At 38.0% G+C, this 22,635-nt stretch overlaps 1 protein-coding gene across 1 annotated transcript; it reads right to left on the bottom strand.

Moving 5' to 3' along the window:
* Positions 1-12,726: 12,726 nt before the first annotated feature.
* On the bottom strand, positions 12,727-17,695 carry LOC148029399 (uncharacterized). The gene is made up of 13 exons (XM_087688557.1): positions 17,048-17,695; positions 16,762-16,894; positions 16,496-16,641; positions 16,385-16,432; positions 16,187-16,297; positions 15,960-16,071; positions 15,215-15,759; positions 15,024-15,091; positions 14,798-14,918; positions 14,582-14,716; positions 14,015-14,359; positions 13,781-13,849; positions 12,727-12,951 (listed from the first exon to the last, which is right to left on the bottom strand). Exons 1-13 carry the CDS (start codon positions 17,693-17,695, stop codon positions 12,727-12,729), a joined length of 2,706 nt encoding a protein of 901 aa, XP_087544683.1.
* Between the last annotated feature and the right edge of the window lie 4,940 nt (positions 17,696-22,635).

Below are 22,635 nucleotides of genomic sequence, written 5' to 3' on the forward strand. Positions count from 1 at the left end.
TCACACACCAACCACTCTTTCGCCATTCTCTTCTTTGTGCTCACTTTCTTATCACTATGAGATTCATTTGTGGTTGATTTGCTAAAATATTTAGCAATACCTTTGCAAGTAATACAAATGCAAGCACACACAAGTACAAACTTACCATCCAACTAGATCCAATTTATTCATCTTGGAGAAGTATACATTGTCAAGTACTAATAGATGAGATGGAGGCTAACAGATTGTAAACTCAAGGAAAGAAACATATAGATTTGTGGGTGAATGGAAATATTTATCCCAAGGATCATTCCACAAGTAAACCTTCTAATTTTTTTAATATTCATGACTGCGTGAGATATGTTGGGGAAGGTTATAATTGGATGCTTGGCTATTGTACAAGGTTATTCTCTACATCTTGCACATACATGGCTCCAATGAACGAAATGAGAAAAGCATTATTAAATGCATAGACAAGCATTTCTGAGCATACAAATAAGATTGATGTTCTGAAAAATGTTAATAAGTCATTACAAAACAAGCTAGCACACAAAGGAAACTCCAATAGGATTCAGAGAGAGGAAGAGACCATTAAAAAATATAACTAGCTTGTGTGAGAGAATAAAGAAAAAAAGACTGAATCTTGCAAAGAAATATGCCTCTAATATATCAAGTATTAATATTTGAGAGAGTGATATATTTTGAGGATTCTTAAGTCACCTCAAAACGTGGATTTGAGAGGTCCAACTCTCAAATAATTGGTAAAGGACTTAAAAGACACGGTAAAACCAAACAAAATTGTAGAGACATGTGATACTGTGGGTATTAGTCGAAAAGGTTATCGTGATATGTCTAGATTATGATTTAAAAATCTTAAATGTAATAGAATAACTGTGTTTGAGTTGCCTCGAGCCCTTGCAGTATCGATTGCAAGGACTGTTATGAATTGCAAGATTCAACATGTTTTTGGGGAATACATTCATATTGAAGCATCTATGCCATACGAAAAGACAAAAAGAAAATTTAATTTTGAATACAATGTATTTAACAATATATAGGTTGATATAAGAAGAGTGCAGATTACAATGGTTCATATGTATAGACTCACATTAGCGAAATGTCATGACGTTTTGAAGTTTTCCTTCTTGAAGTTAGATGAAGCACATATTCAAAAAGGATAAAAGATGGAAAGAGTCAACATTTGCATCATGAACAGGGTATTGGAGCAACGGTGGGGGTCAAGCACCAATGCATAAGTTCTAGTCTGAGATGGAGATATGGTGGGTTGGTGCAGCTCAGGTACCAATTGAGAATCATCAAACATTGAAATGGTTGTTCACTCATACGAGTAATCCAAAATTTATTAAATCTTAAAGTGAAAGAGAAATATTGGTAGTTGATGGGGTTGGTAATATTAATGTGGAATGGCACATGAGCGCTGACTTAAAACTATCAAATGTATGCTTGGAATATGTAATGGGGCAAATGCAAAATATCCTTGTATTTATTGCATGGAAAGTGTTGGGTCTAAAGATTGGAGCAACTTGTGCCTTGCAAGAAGAGTCCCAACTAGAGACTCTATAGATCTAAGTAAATTTAGAAATGTTTATATATGTAGTTTGCATGCAAAGATTCTAATAATTGACAAACTTATCAAGTTGCATCTCAACTATGCATACTTGATTAAGCCCTTGTCTTTATCAGATGAGTGTATTGACAAATGTGAGGCATTACTCTCCAAAATGGGTTTTCATGGAGGCATTAAGAGATGTCTTAGCTGATGTCCCAAATGAGAGGCTCAAAAGCCAAATGCTTTTTAGGAAACCATATAGGAAAATAGGTGAGTATTACTTAGGAGCATAGGAGAAAATGTGTGGGATAATGATAAATATTGCAAGTGCACCACGATTTGCATTTTATAGGATATAGGTTTGGAGACACCTCGATGTCTTTCTAAAGCTCCTCAAGCAACAAAAGACAACCTACACATTTCCAAAAGAGTTCAAATGTTCGATTACAAATTTTATTCAAGAAATAAAGGAGTCATGGAAAGAAAAGGATATAACATTTTATTTGGTAAGAGAGAATATTTAATCTAATTTTTCTTTGATAAAATTTCCAATGGCATAAAATGATTGTTACTCTCTTGTAGTTATAGCATATCCTTCATATACATGGACTTTACTTTGTGGAGGAGTAAGGCCCCCTAGCAACTTATAGTGGCCAAGGCATGGAAAAATATCACTATCAAGCACATACAAGTTTTTCTCGAAGCACAAGACATAGAGGAGGAGTTAAAAAAAACAATGCTCTTGAGAAGCTTTCAATTGGCTTTTTCGACGACAGCTTCAAAGAATGAATACTAAAGATGACAATGAAACTTGAGAATTCATAGTGTTTTTCAAAATAGAAAAGTACAAAGCTAGCTCTCAAGAGACTTTACATCTTCCTCCTCCTCAAGGATCTTTCCTCTATAACGTAGAAAATTTCTTCTCTTGTAGCCAATTATTGATTTTATATCAATTCGATTTGTTGCCAAAGCATAAGATGAGAGGGCCAGAAAGTATCCTGCTCTAGAAGCAAAGAAACCAGGACCATAATCAAAAATCCTAATTGCTACTGTCTTCTCCAAAAACATCACCTTGTGTGCATTATACTGTAACCCAGAGAAACTAAGTAGCCTTGTAAGTGCCTTGATACATAGTATAGTCCATGTTGCTTCCTATGAGAAGATGTTTATGAAATACCAAAAAAACATTGCGATCAATCCATGCTAAGTAATGGTCAAGTGCAACATCTTTGAATGAACTAATACCACATCTCAACCCTTTCCCGCGTCCCAAGAAATTATCAAAATCTTCAATCTCCAACTGTAAAAAGATGAATGCCAAATGAAAGTTGAAATCAAACATATCAATATATCTTACAAAATTAGAGAGAATAGTACCAAGTGATTTTCATCATTCTCTAGCTTAGTTGGATTCCATAATATTAATCGATGATTGTATCTCATTGGTATCTTCCAATTCTTTAACATGCTCTAACTCCTCTCTTCCAAAATTGGAAATTCCAAGTTGGTCTTGAAGGCAGTTGAACTCCTTATTAGTAATCCCCAACTCTTGCTCGGCATCCTTTGCCTTGTTGAAACAAAGAGAAAAGGCATCCCCTGCATCAATAAACTTGTCATCTGTAGTTTTAGTGTGTCCAATTTAAGTAACTCTTCTTTTGATTCATTTTCAACATCAACCATGCCATTTGCACTATCAAAAGCCTCTGTAATGATTGCTAAACAATAATCCTCCTCGAGATTGAAGAGCCTTTGGATGCCTAATAGCCTATGTATTTCTTGTCCTTAATATAGGAAAATTTGGAAGAGAAGGAACAATATAGAAAGAAGAGGAGTCACATACAATATCTACATTTACATGGTTTTGTTAAATTATGGTCTCAACTTTGAATTGGGCAACATCTAGTTTGTTAGCAACATATGCTTCTTGCTAGGGTTCCAAACATTCCGTCGCATCCTTCTCATTTACCACCTCATCCAAAAGGCAGAAGCTAGAACTTTTTGGTTCCTCCAATTGTTGTTCATCATATTTGATAGGATATTTAACAAGAGTATACGCAATGAATGAAGTTGCTTTGACATAAGCCTGCATTTTCTAGTATGAGTAGAACAAAACAAATCTGGTGCACAAAACCTGTCAAGAGAATGAGGTGCACACTTCCTTATGAACAATGCTTTCTTTGAAGGTGAGCTTCCAATAGGTATATGAACATATTCCTTTGCATTCTTTTCAACCACAGGAATGCAAGACTTTCAAACTTAGCAAACTCCTCCACATTTTTTTTTGCAAGAATTCAAGACATATTCAATATCCTAGTTAGGGTTGAAAATATCCTTTGCAGTTCCATAGTAAGATAACTCCATGCCATTCTGAAGAAGAAAGTCTAGGAGCCTTTTTGAGGGAGAAACCTCTGTGATATGAGACAATCTAGGAACCCTCAATGTTGACTCACCTTTGATTGGAGACTTCCTAGGCCTTCCCACTCTTGCTGTTGAGCAAGAAGAAGAAGCAATGGGAATTTTAGGAGAAAAGGCAAGATAACCAAAACCCCTTGACCTTGAAGACAATCTTCTTCTTTTCCTCTTTAGAGTGACCACACCTTGGGAGCATACAAAATCTTTTGGTTTAGACATCGAAAAATGCACGATACGACGTGAATAGATGAAGCCGACCGCATGGAGAATGCCTACTCGCTTCATATCGTAGGATGCATCATATGGTGCAAAAAGATGAAGTCGACCACACAAAGAATGCGTGCTCGCTTTGTATCATTGAATGCTCATATGGTGCAAATGGAGGAAGCCAACCACACGGAAAATACCTACTTGCTTTGTATAGTAGGATGCATGATACGATGTGAATAGACAAAACTAGACCAAGAATGACTACTCGCTTTGTATTGTTGAATGCTAATACGGCACAAAAACAAACTCAACCGCCTATGAATAGCACTTCTATCATCCATTGATCAACGAACTACTGACTGAAGAAGAGCTCCACGTCATGAGTTAGTTCAATAGCCCATTACTTCTCAATGACATCATGTCTTATCTATGTGAGCTACTGATTTGACCCAATGCCCTGGATGGTCTAGTTGACCTTGAGTACAACCTAGATTTCTACGACTTGATTTGCAACCCTTCATCTACTCTCTCTCTCTCTTTTATGTATATATATATATATATATAAACTAGTATTGTCTGTAAATAATTATAATATTAAAAATATAAGCACACACTATGACCTACTCTCCTAAGTCAGGGAGCTTAATGCAATTTTGTAGGACAAAAAAAGGCAAGATCGGAGTGCCAAAGACGACCAAGGAATAAATTTCAAAAGGACTTGAAAGTCACGACCTTTAAAAGACCTTCAAAGACAACAACCAAGTAACCATTAACTATGAAATAAAGGTAAATGATAGGTAAGGCTTGAAATTTTAGATCGCACAATTCAATTCTTCATTTGTGGTAAGAAATCTAAAGTCACATAATTATGTTGTAGAGCACATAAATTTCACGCAAAAAATTGTGCACTCCAAAAATGATAATTTTGCTTTGTCCATCTAATTATTTGCTCATCACAACACAACACACAATATTATACTTTCATTTATCTACTAGGCAAAATGCGACTAGTATTACACATGCACCTCGTGCATTGATGAGTCATGGATTATGCAGCAAATAAACAAAATCCATAATAGATTACAATAAAATATTGTGCTAAACATAACTCCATAACATTACTATGAGTTAATCAATATGGAAACTCTAGAGTAGCAATGGTTGGGTGGCAATAGTAAGCATAAGAATAGGAAAATTTTCCACCATAATGGTTTATAAAAGGTGCTTTGCTTAGATATCTATATACTTAGAAATGAAAACATCTTAACTAGATTGGAGACAATCCTCTTGACAAGAAAAAGCCATAGCTCAGAAACATGATCCCTCGAACAAAGACAATTCATGTACTCCTCTAACAATGTTTTGGTGGAAGATTGTAGTAATGATTCATTAGAAAAAAAAAAACATGCTTTCTAAGGTAGCACAAACATGGATAAAGATATTCGATGCAATAATAAACTACATAATGTATAACCTTTTTTTCTTTTCTTATTCTTTATTCTCTCACAAAATATAACAAGAGGATAAAACAAGGAATATATGCTAGAGAATAAAAATAATTAATTAGAGTTAATTATAATTTAAAAAACCTATAATTTTATAAAGGGTAAATTTTAGTATTTAAAAAGAATAAAATTAAAAATGTTAAGGTAGTTTTTAATAACAACAATAGTAATAATCTCCCTTTTAAAATAGGGCTAATATGTTTAAATTAAATTTTGATAAAGTAGAATACTAGACCCCAAACTAAGATCAATGTGACACATAGTTAAAAATTTTAGATAAACATATATATTTTTTTCAAAAATTAAAATTTTATCCTAGTAATGTTCAATTGATAACAAAAATTCTCAAAAAAATGCTCATAATATTCTATAACTTGAAGAAGGATTTGGAATTAAAATTGTATATTGAAGTTCAAACCTGGAATTCCTCTTGCATTGCTTAGGGGTAGCTCGAGTTCCTTGGTTTATTGTGGATGGGGATCTCAAAAGTATTGTTAGCGTCATAATTTCAACCCCTATGCCGAGTAACGTGTCTTTTATTTCTTACCAGAAGTGAAGTATTTGGCGATAATATAAGAGCAAATCCTTTGCCATATGAAACACAGATCATGAACCAACGTGTATTCTGGCGTCTCCGGAGAGCTGATTCATGCAGGTCGCATCATGCCACAGTCGCATCGTGAGATGTCATAACTATCCGCAATCCACAAACGCACGCAGGCACGGCCGATGGAGGAATCAGGATGGGTCCCCCCACATTTTGCCATGTCGGCTCGCGGGACCCCGATCTTATCTTGAACTAAACTATGGACACAGAAGTCCATATTATTATAGTTTAGTGAGACATAAGCACATGATTAATATTATTATCACTAAGCGTCTGATTAATATACTATCATATTCATTTTTTATATTAAACTAAACTATGGACATATAGGTCCCATTAAACTATATTGGCTATCACAACAAAGATAGGGAGGCCCCGCATGTGGCACAACTAGTTCTAACACATGATAGTTTAGTGATAGCCAATATAGCCAATTTTTCATATTAAACTAAACTATAGACACCTAGATCTCACATATGATTAATAGCCAATTTTTTATATTAAACTAGACTACAGACACATAGGTCTCACCAAGCATATGATTAATAGCCAATTTTTAATAGGAAACTAAGCCATAGACACATAGGTCGCACTAAGCATGCTGTTAATATTACTATCGATATTAATTTTTTATATTAATAAACGCATAGGTATACTAAACTATAGACGCATAATACTATATAGGGTAGCTAAGCATTATAGGCAACATGCATATATAGTGGATGATGACGCTTGGACTTTCACTTCAGCTTATTGGCACATGCACTAGGGTAGCTCCTTACTAGATATGCAAACCACAAAACTAGGGCAAGTCCTACTTTGCTCTACAAAAGAAGTAGTGTGCAAATAGAGTTGGGAAAGTTATAGACTACCCTAGGACTCATTCAAACCTCTCATGCACTTGCAATGCAAAGTTTGTAATACACACATCCAAGATAAGTTAGAACTAACAAGCACCATGGCAGCTTATATGCTTTCACACTAGGGCACTTAGGACAAGTTCTAACACTTAGGCAAGAACTTGAGACCCCCCAACACATCATCTTAGGGCTTACCCCAAGGCTTGGTTGGAATTTTGATCTCTGACTTGGAATGTCCAAGCACTCTACCCTAGGCAACATGTGCACCTGCACTTCCTTTTAGGTACATCCCTCCTTAGACAATGTAGATCCTTAAAAACCCTACGCACATACACCATCAAGTCCTTTTCCTTTTGCAACTAAACATTGGGTGAGGTTCAAGTGATATTATGCAAGCTATATTAAAAAACAAGAATATCACACACACACACACACACACACACACACACACACACACACACACACACACACACACACACACACACACACACACACACACACACACACACACACACACACACACACACACTCCCCCCATTGGGATATTCTCTATCCTAACCTAGGCCTTGTCATATTTTTCAAGGTTTATAGCAAATAGGATATAACATGAAAAGCTCCCCATCGATTGTTAAAGACTACTCAACTTCATTTGTATAGAACTAAGGTTTTTCCCTTGAATGATCATAACCCACGCTATAACTCAGATCTTATCACATTCAAGTATCACACTTGCAACTTATGTTTGTATAAATGAGATGTGATGCAACGTAAACTTTTTCACAAGTCAAAAAGAAATAATTGGAGTTAAATAAGAACCAATTTGGAGATACCATCATGTCTGCAGTAATCCCCTTGAATAAAAATCAAATCAAGCATGAATAAGACCATAATCATGTTTGAATAAGAATTGAACTAAGTTGATGGCATATAGTCAACATAGAAGAGAAACTTGATACATCAAAATTTTGCCTTGGCAATGTCCTCATGACACCCAATCTCATTGTCCAAATGTCCTTGTATAGAGAAACCTTCTTTTTCTTTGTTGGAATTGGGGAGTCATGAATATTAGATGAATGCGGTTGTCGCCTAGTAGTTGAAAGCATCAAATAATTACCAAAACCAACATTTATTGGCACCCATTCATTACATGGACACGGCCTTAGCTCTTTCAAGCTCCCTTTGATTTGTTTCAAGGTTGCAAGTAATTGAGTTTGAAATAATTCAAGATGTGGTTTCAAAGTAGGGTCTCCCTCTACACAAGTTGCAAAAAGCCTTCTCACTATGACATAATGAATATATATATGCAAAGTATTCACACTTGTATGTTAGATATACCTGCCAATAGCACATCCTCTTGAAATCTCTCATGTATAACTTGCACTGTATTTCCTAAAATCAATGATGAGTCATTAACCAAAGTGAAAACCTTGTGTTCATTAAAAAATATCTTAAGTATTCGTGCATGGGTATATTATTCAAAGCTTATGGCCAATAAAGGGTCTTATCATGTGATTGTGGGGCATCAATATTGTGGACTGCATGTATCTCCTCTTCTAAGATGTCATTCTCCATAGATGCCACATGTAAGTTAGGGATGAAGGTGGAAGTATGACCATAATTCCCTGAATGCAAGAACAATGTGTTATTATCATTGAAACTAGATACCTACTAAATTATAAATATTACAAAGTTACCTTCTATATTCATATGGTACATGTCCATGGACTTACTAACAATGGGATTGATATCAATATATACTAGCCACCATCATAACCTTGATTTGATGCTTGCATAGATTTTCTTTCATTGCCCAGTCACAATTACAATTTGCCCACTCACAATTAGCATTATGCATAGTGTATCGTAGCTTGGTGTTGCTATACTTTTAAATTTGGCAAGGCTATGATACTCATCCATGAACTTTACAAGTGATTGGGAATACTCTTTGCCCATTCCAAGGAAGATAGTGGTTTTTGTTACTAGATCGAATCTTCAAATTTGTAAGAGTAGTTCAGATGTTACTCTCACCAAAGATGAAATCAGACACACCTTCCCAGGGTATTCATGCAATATGTAAGAGTGTGGTATAATTGGCTAGGATCCATCTTTATAATCCATATCAAAGATGAAGCATCAAATGGACCTAGAGCAAGGCATTGCACGTGGAAGCTTGGATCCATATGAGATAATCGCTATTCACAAAACAAAAGAAAAATGTTGATTAGCAAGCGTAACATATGATCCAATCACTTTGTACATTTGTATGTTAAAGTCATATGAAGATTAAACATTCTATTCTATCCATCATAGGTTGAGCTTAACCATCTCATCTTTTAAACAGAGGAACATTTTTATGTTAAAGTCATAGAAACTTACAACACTCTATTCTATCCATCATAGATTGAAGCTAAAATCTATTTCATATTTGAAATAGAGGTAGCTCCAAGGTCATATGACTCAAGCCATGGATAATAAGCATCCATATTAGGTCATATATAGCGTAGAGAATGAGCAGGGGTGCCACTCCCTCCTTCCTCCCCCTCCCTCTTGTGCCATATTTAAAAAAACATATTGGGGGATCCAAAGGATTGGGACTCCCCCATTGTATTAACAAATGAATTTCAAATAATTTCCTTGGTAAGGGGAAAGGCTTGCTATCCTTCCCCCCACCATGAACTTCTTCACCTTTGGGCAAGTGGTGGTTGTGTCCCCCCATCTATATCTACACACCTCCCCCCTTGCTTTCTTATCCCTACTCCCATCATTATGGAACAAGTTTATGGAGAGGCTAGGGATCCCTCTTATCTTTTTCATGTATCTATCATATCAATTTTTTAATTCAAATGAGATTACAAAGCATATTGTTTGTATTGACTTAGGAGTAAGAAGCTTGTTGTCTCATAATTGCAAAGCAAATTAATGCTCAATATTTATGTTAATTGTTGCTGCCCTTTCTATGCAGAATGCATAAAAGAACAGGGAGATATTTCATGAAGAAAATACCTAATCTCACACCCAGAAATCATATAAACTTAGAACTAGCCATATGAAAGCATAGATACACTATATTCAGCACTGTTAATCAGAAAACAGAGAATAGATCACACAATACATGCTATAAACGAGATCAAGATTCCAGCCATGATGGCGCTAATTGCCAGATCCTCTTCATAATTAGGTAGAAACATCATACATCAGGTGTAATCATCATAAGTGATCAGATAGACAAGAAGAACACACAAAATGCCTCATCAGGTCACGTTTTTGCAATTGCCCCAAAACTGCACTTCATGAGGCATTGAACTTCATAAGACATATAAAGGCTGCTTCACATAGGAAATAGTAATAACTAAGGTAATACACCATTCTAAGGGTAAATGTAATGTCAATCCAATGGCTAACACCTGGCATAGCTGGGTGGATGGCTGGCACAACCATGACTCGAACCCTTGAATGATCCATGAAGTCAAAATGCCTTATCCAAAACCCGACACATCCTATGAAAGAGATTATGCCTTACCCACAGCCTTTCACCGTGAAGTAAGCCACAGAGAGTAACCATAAGCAGAGCCTCTCCAGTAGGATACTTATAGCCCTCTACTGCAGTTGCATAAGCCCCTCAAGAGACAGTCAAAACAAAACATAAAGGCATAATCCTAGAGGCATACATATCAAGTATGATGTAAGTATGATGAACAAAAAGAGAATCAGATCTGACAGTTCTACACCAAAAGAACTTGTGAACTATGAGGCTCATGAGCATCATTGCAATCCGTAACAGATTGCTCCTGAACATGATGCTCGTGAAATCCAAAAGATGAAATATCATGAACTGTATCAGCCATATGATCTTGAATCTTAATCTGTTGATTTATATCCTGCAAAAAATTATTAATATTAGCTTTGACCATATCTACTGCATCCACAGACAGATTTTCAGAACCCTGAATTTGCTTAACATTCTGCAACCCAGACACTATATCCATCATCCTATGATAGTCAGCCTGCATACCATCCAATTTTTCCTTTAACATATCTTTCTCATGAATCAATGTCTCCATGTTTTCAGACACAAATGTTTGCTGCAAAATTGCATATGGCCGAGAAATAACCTGAGACATTCTAGCAGCTATACCAACCCACTGATCATGCATAAAGGAAGTCAATGTAGCTCTCATTGATGTCAAATCTTGCTGCATAAAAATAGAGCCATCAAGATCAACCTCCATATCTCTCAAGATTTGCTATTCCACTTTAAGAAGAGGTTGTAAACGGGCATCCAATAATACTCTTTCAGCCTTCAACTTAGCATTTTCTTTAGCCAACAAATCCAATTCACCACCAAACTTATCCTGCATATTAGCTGTCCATTCCTTAAATCCAACAGAAGACAATTTACATTTAAGCAACATATCGGCATACTCATCAATTTGCCTTTTCAAAGCAGCAACCTCATTCTCATGTAATTCCTTCATTTTTTCCATTTCAACTTGCATAGAATCTCTTTTAGTTTTCATGGATTCTAACTGCTCCTACAAAGATTGCACCACATTTAACTTAATGGCACCATTAGCATGCATATCCTTCATGAACCGATGTAACCCTGCAACCAAAGAACAAGCATCACCAAGACTTTGAGGAACATATCCATTATGAACCAGTTCCCTGTCATAAGCCAAACCCACATGCTGCTGCATAGCATTACTGTGCTTTGGTATAGGCATAGTCTCCATCTTTAACTTGGAGAATCTAACCTTCTTCTTAACCCCTGTAATGAGCACATCTTCACGAACATTGTCATTCTTAACATCATCATTTAACCATGCTGATATATCTAAAGGCACAGTACATCCTAAAGTACTAGCATGTGAAGCTAACAAAGGATCCACAAACTCCTTTGACTTGACATTCTCAAGATCACCCAATGCATGATCATGAGACAAATCTTTATCATAACAGTCAACCATTGTCCCATCCACTAATTTCTGCCTTTTAAATGCAGTAACCTTGTCCATACTCGGAGATTCCCAAAGAGACGGATGCAATGTTGGACATACAACCTGCAAATGAGCATATAAACCAACCAACATAGGTCCAAGTCTACTTTTCTGCCTGCTGCTACATCAATTTGTCATATAAAGTTTCTGACCAATTTGGAATCCCAACATTTTCTGCATACCATAAAATACCAAAGGTGTCCTTTGTTATTACATCAGCCTTTATGAACAATAAGAACCGCTGCATGAACCATTTGATGAAAAACCTCCTCTTTGCATCTGCATGCGTTAACACATACTGATTTCTCACACTTGTAGGAAGCCCAAACTCTTGCTGCATAGCTTCATCTGTGCATCGCCAATGCTTTGGCCGATCATTAAGCGCAAGAGAGAAAACATGTGCTAGTAGAGCAGGAGTAAGCTCCAACTTTCCACCAACTTTTCCACTTTCTCTAATCATAAGTAACTGCTGCTGAGCATGTGTATTGTTTCCCCAAGCCTCCCATGGTAGCTCCACGTAATCAAGCAACCCAATTTGCCTTAACCAGCCCTTGGTATTGGATTCTTTGGTATCCATGAGTATAGATCAATCAAGCATAGGAGTAGCCAACTCACCATCATCTTCGCTTGACATAATAGAAGGCGTTTTTGGTGTGGAGTCCTTGACTTTTGATGGCGTTGTGTCAGGTGGGCTATCACTAGAGTCTTCATCATGCTCTTGGACTGCTCTTGGCTGCTGTCGTGCCCTCTTAACAGGGAGTTTCGAATTCTTCTTTTGCCTTGTCTTCACCATAGCTGCATCAATGACGACCTGCTGCGGATTAGGAATGAAAAGAGATGAAGAAAATGCTGAAGATTGATGGCGTGAAATTGCAGAGAGATGCTATTGAATTGGCGCAGGCGACAACACACGAGTCTTCTTAGCCATAGTTTGCCCTTTTTCCACTTACCTTACCTAACCATGAGTTAAAATCCTTGAAAAAAGAGACATGCTAACATACTGATTGCCACTTGTACTCCCTTTAAGTTGAACATGAGAATCTTGTCACTTCAAACCCACCTCATGCAGTTGAAACTTTATAAGTTCACACCATGAAAATACCAACAGAACTGGAATTAAAGACAATTGATATTCTAAACCGTCACATAAACATCCCTAGTTGAAAGGTAAATATATTTTCAAAGCACAATCTTCCATGGCCATGATACCACTTTGCCCAATCATGATTGCAGGACAAAGAACTTTAAAAAGATAATCCTCACAAAGTAAATTCCAAGAGCCAACTTTGAATGTCATATATTGCCACCACTTCATGTAGCACCATTGAACCTTTAAAATGAGATAGAACAATTGCCAAATAGCTTGCACTTCATAGAGCATTACTGATGTTTTGCATAACTTCTACATGTACACCACAAGTGATATACAAGATAAAATTATTTGCTAATAGCTCACAATAAAAAAGTGGTTCTTTTTGCCAAAAATCAAGCCAAGAAACCCTAAAAACAATAATGAGAGTCATAGAATCATAAAGTGCTCCATGAGGTAAAATGCCACAGGTTACTCCATGAGGCAACAGTGCTGGAATTTGAACCAAATTTAGTGCAACTATAGGTTCCTGCTCAACTTCATAGAGTACCTTATCATAATCCGGTTGAACTAACCTTCTTAATCTAAATCCATTCACTGCAGGCTTAATAATTTCACCCTGTAAAGTAGTCAACACAAAAGTGCCTTGACCAACATCTTTCAAAAATTCATAGGGACCGGTGTACCTTAACTTTAACTTCCCTGGATGCTTCCCAAGTCATGAATTATACACCATAACCAAATCCCCTTCTTTGATTATCTTCTTTTTAATATGCGTATTAACCCATGCCTGTCTTCTTGACTGCACCACCCCTTGAAGGTAGTGAGCTATAATCCGATCTTCCTCTAACTGGAACAACTTCTGCAGCCTATCATGAAGTGATTCTTCCGGACACAACCTATAAGCAACCGCTATCCTCAAACTAGGCACCAAGAACTCCATGGGGACAACTGGCTCAAGTCCATAAACCAACTTAAAAGGAGTCAAGCCTGTTGACACCTTATATGCTGTACAAAAGGACCATAATACCGAATCTAACTTTGTATCCCAATCCTTACGGTTATCAGCCACAATTTTCTTAAGAATTCGGAGTAAAATCTTATTTGAACTTTCATCTTGTCCATTTGCCTGAGGGTGATAAGATGTAGACTTCTTATGAAGGATCACATGCTTAGAAGTAAGCTCTTTGATTACTTCATTCAGAAATGTTTACCCCGATCACTTACCAACTCTATGGGGCATCCAAAACGGGTCATGATATTAGAGTACAAAAAATTGAGCTACACTTGCCGCTTTATTATCCCGTGATGCTTTGGCTTCAACCCACTTAGTACAATAATCGGTACAAACCAGAATATACTGATTCTTACTCCGACGAGCAGCTAGCTTGATGGGGCCCACAAAATCAATACCCCACTTTTGAAATGGCTCCAAAGGTAAAACTGGATGATCTTGCATTCGATCCCAAGATTGAGGCTGACCCTCCTTTATACAAGTAATGCATTCTTTAGCATATTGATGAGCATCTTTGAGTACAATTGGCCACCACAATCCCGCTTGAAGAACCTTTCTAGCTGTAATCTGACCAGAGAAATGCCCTCCAGTTATTCCAGCATGTGCTTCATGGATAACTGCAGGCTGCTCTTGAATAGTTACACACCTTCTTAGCACATTGTCAATGCCTCTCCTGCAAAGAACTCCCAAAATAACTTGATAACTCTTGCTTTATAATGCCAATCTTCTACGATGGTCTCTAGACAAATCTACAGGCATCACTCCATGAAGCAAAAACTGTAACATTTGATCATAGAAGGAATTGAATTGACTTACTTGAACATTGAATAATTCTCTATCAGGCAACTGATCATTCACCCCCAATACAGGGTCCACTGACTCAATTCTACTCAGAAAATCAGCCCTGCATGCTCTTTACCTGGTGTATGTATTATTTTGTAATCAAGCTCTTGCAATAATAACATCCACCTTGCCAATCTTCTTGTGTTGCGGCTTGTTAATAAGATACAACAAAGCCTGATGATCCACATGAAAAATAACTTGGTTCCCCAACAAGTAATGTCTAAATTTTTGCAATGCAAAGATCATCCCCAAAGCTTCCCATTGAGTAACAGTATAATTCTTCTCAGCTGTTGTAAGCCATCTGCTTGCATAATAGACAGGTCTGAACCAACCAACAACCCTTTCCTGCATCAAGACTGCACCTACTGCAATATCAGATGCATCCACAAATACATGAAATGGAATATCCCATTGTGGTGGTTGCAAAATTGGTGCTACAACCAGTATATTTTTCAATATAGAAAAAGCTTTATCCTGGTCATGCCTCCACACAAACTGAACCCCTTTCTTGGTTAGCAATGTTAGTGGAGCACAAATATGAGCTAGATACCTCAAATACCTGCTGTGCCATTTGACCTGCCCCACAAAGCGCATCACTTCTTGAACTGTTGTAGGTACTACAGCCTTCTGAACTGCTTGAATCTTCCTTAAATCAATAGCCATATCCTCTTCTAAAATGATATGCCCCAACAGAACTCCTCTTTTAGAAGCAAAAACAGATTTGAAAGGGTTAAGTGACATGCCAAATTGATAGCATCTTAAAGTTGAAGATGTTGCAAATGATCCACTTTCTTACCAAATACACAAAAATCATCTATGAAGACCCTCATAAAAGATGTAAGATAAGGATCAAAGGTTTTATGAGCTGCACCCTGAAATTCTAGGGGTCCATTCTTCAAACCAAAATTCATGAAAGTGCTCACAAAGACACCCCATTCGGTTATGAAAGCTGTCTTATCCATATCTTCCGGATGCATGCGAATCTAATTATAGACCGAGAAACCATCCAAAAAACTATAAATCTCATGGCCCGCCACATCATCCAATAAGGAATCCGTGAATGGAAGAGGCATTCAACGTTCTATAATCTACACAAACCCGTATTTTGCCATTCTTTTTAGGCACCACCACAATTGGTGACAACCAAGTCACTTCATTAACAGGGCGGATAAAACCCACTCGAAGAAGTTTATCAATCTCTTCCTTCACCTGTTTAGCATAATTAGGATTCATACGATACCGTTTTTGCATAACTGGCTTTGCATCTGCCTTTAAATTAATTCTATGCTGACACACCTTTGGATCAAAGCCCTTCATATCTGTATATTCCCAAGCAAAAATATCCTAAAAGTCCTTACACAACTTAATTAATTGCTGTTTGAAGTCTTCCTCAATGAAAATACTCACCTTTATCGGCTTAGAGCCTATTTCAGCTTCCAAATACACTTCTTGGACATCATCCTCAAAGACTCTAGTTGACTTATGCATGGTATGCTCATATTTCAGCTCTGCATCTATAATAGCTTGCTGACTCGCTTTGTCTAAATCCTCCTCTGCATCCAAAGAAGGCTTCTTTTGGTCTTTAAGTGTTCCCAAATCAGTGTTGTTACTTCCCTCCGAAGTAACATTACTTTCCACCACCAAATTACTCTTCTACTGTATGAAATCACTACTCTGCTCCATGAAGTCACTGTCCCGCTTCATGAGGCAAACAGTTTGCTGCATCAAATTACTCTGCGATGCATGGGGTAACTGTTCTGCTCTGAAGATAAAACCACTTTTGATGATAATACCTTTGGAAACACCCTATACTGAGCCAAAATTTTCTGAACATCCACTTCAAAAAACTGGCACAACTGTGGGGTTAGCTTGCATAAAAAATTCCTCATCATCCTCAATCTCAGGTGCAACATTAATTGTCTGAGCAACTAACGGATGGTACTTAGGTTCCAAAATTACCCGATTACTTGTGGACAACTTGACCTCCTTACTTCCATGAGGAATAGTCGCTGTATCTGAGCCCCAATCCTGCTTCAACTTGGCTAGTCTAATCCATGGTCTTCCCAATAGCATATTATATGAATCCCCTAAACCTTCCATACGAAGAACAACAAAACTAACCTTGAACTTCAGCCCGGCTATCCGAATAAGCTGATTCTTTAATATTCCCAATGGCTGAATTCTTCTCTGATCTGCCATTGTAACCTGAAATGGTGCTGCCACAAGTCCTTGCAACTTATGTGCCAAATACATCTCTTCAGGAAAAATATTAACTCTAGAACCTCCATCTAGAAGAACATCATCAAACTTGCTACCCAAATAGTCAACTTGAATAGTCGGAACTTTATAGTCTACCACCTCCATTTGTGTGGGAATCACCGCTTGACAATCTGAAGTCTGTTCTCGATCCATAGCATAATGCTTAAACACTTCATCCTGATTCGACATAATCTTAGCTAAAAGCTTTTCTTTAAACCCTGGAATTAAATGAAGGATTTGTTCCAAAGTCAACTGTAATGAAGATTTGGTTAGTGCAGCAAACAACTCATGAGAACCATGCAATGCCTCATAAGGCTTCAGACTTTGTGACTGTTTACTGAACTGCATTCCTAACACAAGCATATCCTTCTGATTTTCCTCATGAAGTAGGTGACTATCTCGAACTTCATAAGGAAATTCTGCACTTTAAGCTATTTTGAAGACTGTTTTTTCTGCAACCTCATAACTTCTTTGGAAGCCACTTCCCTAGCCTTTTCTTGATCTTCCCAATTAATCTTTTGCTTAGCTTTTGCTCTGGTGATGGCCAAGACTACTGTCTCATCTGGAAAATCTTCCACAACTATGCAATTTGAACAGTCACAACTCACCTGCGGCTCTAAACCATGCTTTGTAACATTTAACACACCCTTACATAGCACTTCTTTCTGTAAAGCTTCACGAACTTGCTGGTTCTTTTGATGACTTACTGCCTCACTCTCCATGACTTTTGCAGGTAACTCTACTAGGACTACTGCTGCGGGTGCCGATGGTTGCTGTCCACGGGGTAGTCCTACCGGTTGCATTTCTTGTTGCTCCCCGGTCTGCATTCCCCTTTCAGTCCTATGGCGTACCCATAACTCACAGTTAGGTCCAGACATGTGTCCCTGCCTGCCGCAGTAATAGCAAGGTCCTCGCTGCCTTTGTTGAACATTATTCCACTGCCTTGGCTGGTCATTACCCCATTGTTTAGGTGGCTGACCCTTCCTACCAAAGCCTCTAAATCCTTTTCGCTGTGCCAATTCAGGTGCAATTTGGTTAACTGGTGCCGCTGGAGATGTTGTTTGCTACCTTGCATTCCGTACAACTGGATTATACCAGCATTCTCTAACCTCATGGCCCACTTTCTGACAAATAGTACATGACTTTACACTTCTGGAAGTTGTCAATACTCCCATCTCCAACAATCGCTTCTTAATTTTCTTTTCCAACCTTTTTTCCAAGGCTGTTTTTTCCTCTTTATCTTTCCCCTTCTTGCTATCCTTAGAAGAGTTTTTATCTTTCCTGCATTTCTTTTTGTATCTCCTCTGTCTACGCTTACTTCGATCATCATCTGAGTCACTTGATTCGGTTTCTAACTCAGAGCCTGATGAAGTATCTTCCTCCTCATTACTATCCTCTGAATCAGAACCATCAGAATCAGAGTCTGAAGAGTCATGTTTACTCTTCTTCTTGGATCTACTCTTATCAAGTCTCTTTTCCACCCGCTGGGCTGCTTCAACCAGCCGATCTATACTATTATTGTTTCCAATGTTTGCATTAGCAATTGCCGCTGCAATTGCTTTGTCCAAACCCTTAACAAAATAAGAGTATTGTAACTCCATAGAAGGTCTATCTTCCTGATTCAACCTGTTTAATAGATTTTTAAATTTCTGTGCATAATCCTGCACTAACATTGTCTTCTACTTGATCTGCTTCAACCTTTTCAACACATCGGTAGCTATCTTATGCTTTCTAAACCTACTTAAGAAAGCGGTTTTAAGGTCACCATATGTGGTAAAGTATCTAGCCTCATAAGTACTATACCAATCCATAGCCTTACCCTTGAAAGTTGCCACAAACTGCTGTAATTTGACTTGATCCCCAAACATATTGTTGAAGCCACTGGCCACCCACCTTGTCTCAAACTGAGCGACATGACAATCTGGGTCTTCTTTCTTCTTCCTTGAGAATTTAGATGCCCTAACCTGAGGGTTAAGTGGTGGGTTGGGATTCATAGTTCGAAACTTCTTCTTCTTTAATGGGGGTAAGGGATCAAAAGTTAAAGACTTCCTAGCAGTACCCACTGGTCTCCTCAATAAGACTGCACTTCCTAACACCAAATGCTGTAATTGTTGTGCTGCACAATTCGGAGGAGTGGAGAGATCTTGCAAGTTAGGTACTCCTTTTGCTTCATCAGGAGAGCTTGAGGGAGATTCAGTAGACGATGCAGGGGAATGATACATAGTAGCGGTACCAGCAGAGGTACCAATATCCTGGAACTCCTCTCCAAAAGATGGAAACTCCTCCTCATCCAGGGTGTCAATTCCTCCTGCTTCCCGGCTGTCATTCTCCAATAACTCCCTCTGTTGTCTTGCCAATAACTCTCGTAATTCTTTGGATTTGCTTTGGTTAGAATAACATTTGATCGGTATGGGTAATTTGCTGACATATATGCTGAAATGCAGAGTTAAACCTTTAATCTGCATCATGCTGCTTGAAGCAATATACCACCGCCCCAAGAAGCAACTAGATTTTCAGATATATATCATCAAAGAAAAGTATTCCGACTATGGTTCAGCATCCAGAAATAGAAAACCACATAAAAAGCGTTGAATTGCCTTGATTCTGGTGCTTCGTCTTCATGCAGAAAACTTCTGCTTCACACAGAAAACTGTTGCTTCATGCAGCAACTTCGAACATCTGGGCTTAACCTTCATCATTTTGAATAATGTTTTGACACAGAGGTTCCAAGAAGGCAATGGCAGGATCGCCAAAGTGTTGCTGCCCTTTCTATGCAGAATGCATAAAAGAACAGAGAGATACTTCATGAAGCAAATACCTAATCTCACACCCAGAAATCATAGAAACTCAGAACTAACCATATGAAAGCATAGATACACTATATTCAGCACTGTTAATCAGAAAACAGAGAATAGATCACACAAGACACGCTACAAACGAGATCAAGACTCTAGCCATAATGGCGCCAACTACCAGATCCTCTTCATAATTAGGTAGAAACATCATATACATCAGGCGTAATCATCATAAGTGATCAGATAGATAAGAAGAACACACAAAATGCCTCATCAGGTCACGTTTTTGCAACTGCCCCAAAACTACACTTCATGAGGCAGTGAACTTCATAAGACATATAAAGGCTGCTTCACATAGGAAATAGTAATAACTAAGGTAATACACCATTCTAAGGGTAAATGTAATGTCAAGCCAACGGCTAACATTAATCTTCAAGGTAATATATGAGATAGCAAAGCATAGGATTCCTGTGATACCTAGAGTCTGTTTAAAGTCAGAGAAGGGTTGGAGCTAACACAATGAGGAGCTGAGAGCTCTCACTCATGTCTTCCATTATTATTAACACATAATTGAAATGACTATTTACAACCTAAGGTCTCAAGGACCATTCACACCAAAACAACTAAGTCCTAAGCACCGACTTATTTAATGCGCGCATCATGTAGTACAACTGGACAACTCAAGGGTCAGGTACAGTCGTAACAAAGAGAGAAAGATGAGCTTGAAGTCTAACACTCCCCCTCAAGCTCAAGTCAATATTTGTACACTAAGCAACTATCTGAAAACACTGAACTGATCTTTAACCAGAGACTTGGTAAAGATATCCGCAACCTGTTCATCAGTCTACACATGCATGAGATCAACTCTCCCTGCAAGAACCATCTCTCTAATGAAGTGGTAGTGTACCTCAATGTGTTTTGTCTTGGCATGGTATACTGGATTCATGGCCAGGAGTACACTACTAAGATTTTCACATAGTAGAGTCACTGGAGCATCTACCTGTATGTCCAAATCAACCATAAGCTTGAGCAGCCATGCAATCTCACATGCTACCAATGCAGCACCCCTGTACTTTGCCTCAGTATACTCGATAAAGCAATCGTAGGCTGCTTCTTGCTGCTCGAGCTGATCATTCTGCTTCCAAACCTGAAAGCATAGCCACTCTTAGATCTACGGTCATATGAGCATCCTCCCCAAACTAAATCCGTGTATCCAACCAGTTTCAAGGCCTTATCTCTCACATAGAACAACCCATAATCTACAGTGGACTTAACATATCTCATAATGCGTCTAACTACATCCAGGTGCGGCTTTCTGGGCTTCTGCATAAATTGGCTTATGAGCCCTACAGTATAGCTCGTCAGGCCCAGTGATGGTCAAGTAAATCAGATTGCCAACCATCTGCCTGTACATAGTCACATCCTCAACTTCAGCCCTAGTGCTCATGTCTAGCTTTACATTTTGATCAAGAGGTGTATCCAGCGGTTTGCATTCATCCATGCCATACTTCTTCAACATTTCCATGGCATAGTGCTTCTACATTAGCCATAAACCATTTTTAGCTGTAACCACCTCAATGCCCAAGAAATACTTCAAATCACCTAAGTCTTTCATGTCAAATTCAGTTTTTGACATCTTCATTACATGATGTATGCCCAAGTCATCATCACCAGTGATTATCAAATCATCAAAATATATGAACAACACTACCAAGCCACTGCTTTTCGTGAATAGGCTGTGATCAGGCCTGCCAACAGCAAATCCCAAGCTTTGCAAGTAGTTACTGATCCATGCATGACAGGCTCTCGAAGCCTACTTCGGCCCGTATAGTGCTTTTTATGAACATTTTGCTATGTCCAATCAGGCAGATGATGCTTCATGAGATAGATTGTTTGCCATGCAATATGTGAAAGATAGGGATGCTAAAAAATCCACTGATGATGTAGTATGGTACATTGATTCAGGGGCATTGAACCACATGACCCCTCACGATGATTGGTTCACTAGCATGGTAGCTAAAAGACATGGCTATGTATGCACATGTGATGACACATAGCATAGCATTGAGCATAAAGGCAAAGTGCCTCTTGTGGTTCATGATGGCAAAAAGAAAAATTTGCATGATGTACTGCATGTCCCATTGATAACGAAGAACTTATTGTTTGTCATGGAGCAGAACTTGTAGGTTAGGTTCAATAAGCATGGATGCTTTATTGAAGAGTTGGGAATGGATGCAAGTTGATTGCTCGCCTTCACAGGAATGATAGAATGTTTACTCTTGATGCCACTTTGCCAGAGCTAAATTCAACTATGTTTGCCCATGGTTCTGGCACTATCAGAGATTTGGAAATTTGGCATAAGAGAGCGGGACATGTGAATTTGCAAAGGCTGCAAATTATGCAAAAAAAACATCTTGTTATAGGTTTATCCAAGTTCCAATACACAAACATTGGTCATGTATGTGATGCTTGCCAGTTTGGTAAGTAGTTGAG

Source organism: Lygodium microphyllum, chromosome 11, assembly GCF_053477565.2.
Source record: "Lygodium microphyllum isolate KBCC chromosome 11, Lygodium_microphyllum_v1.1.10, whole genome shotgun sequence".
In the NCBI taxonomy this organism is placed as follows: domain Eukaryota; kingdom Viridiplantae; phylum Streptophyta; class Polypodiopsida; order Schizaeales; family Lygodiaceae; genus Lygodium; species Lygodium microphyllum.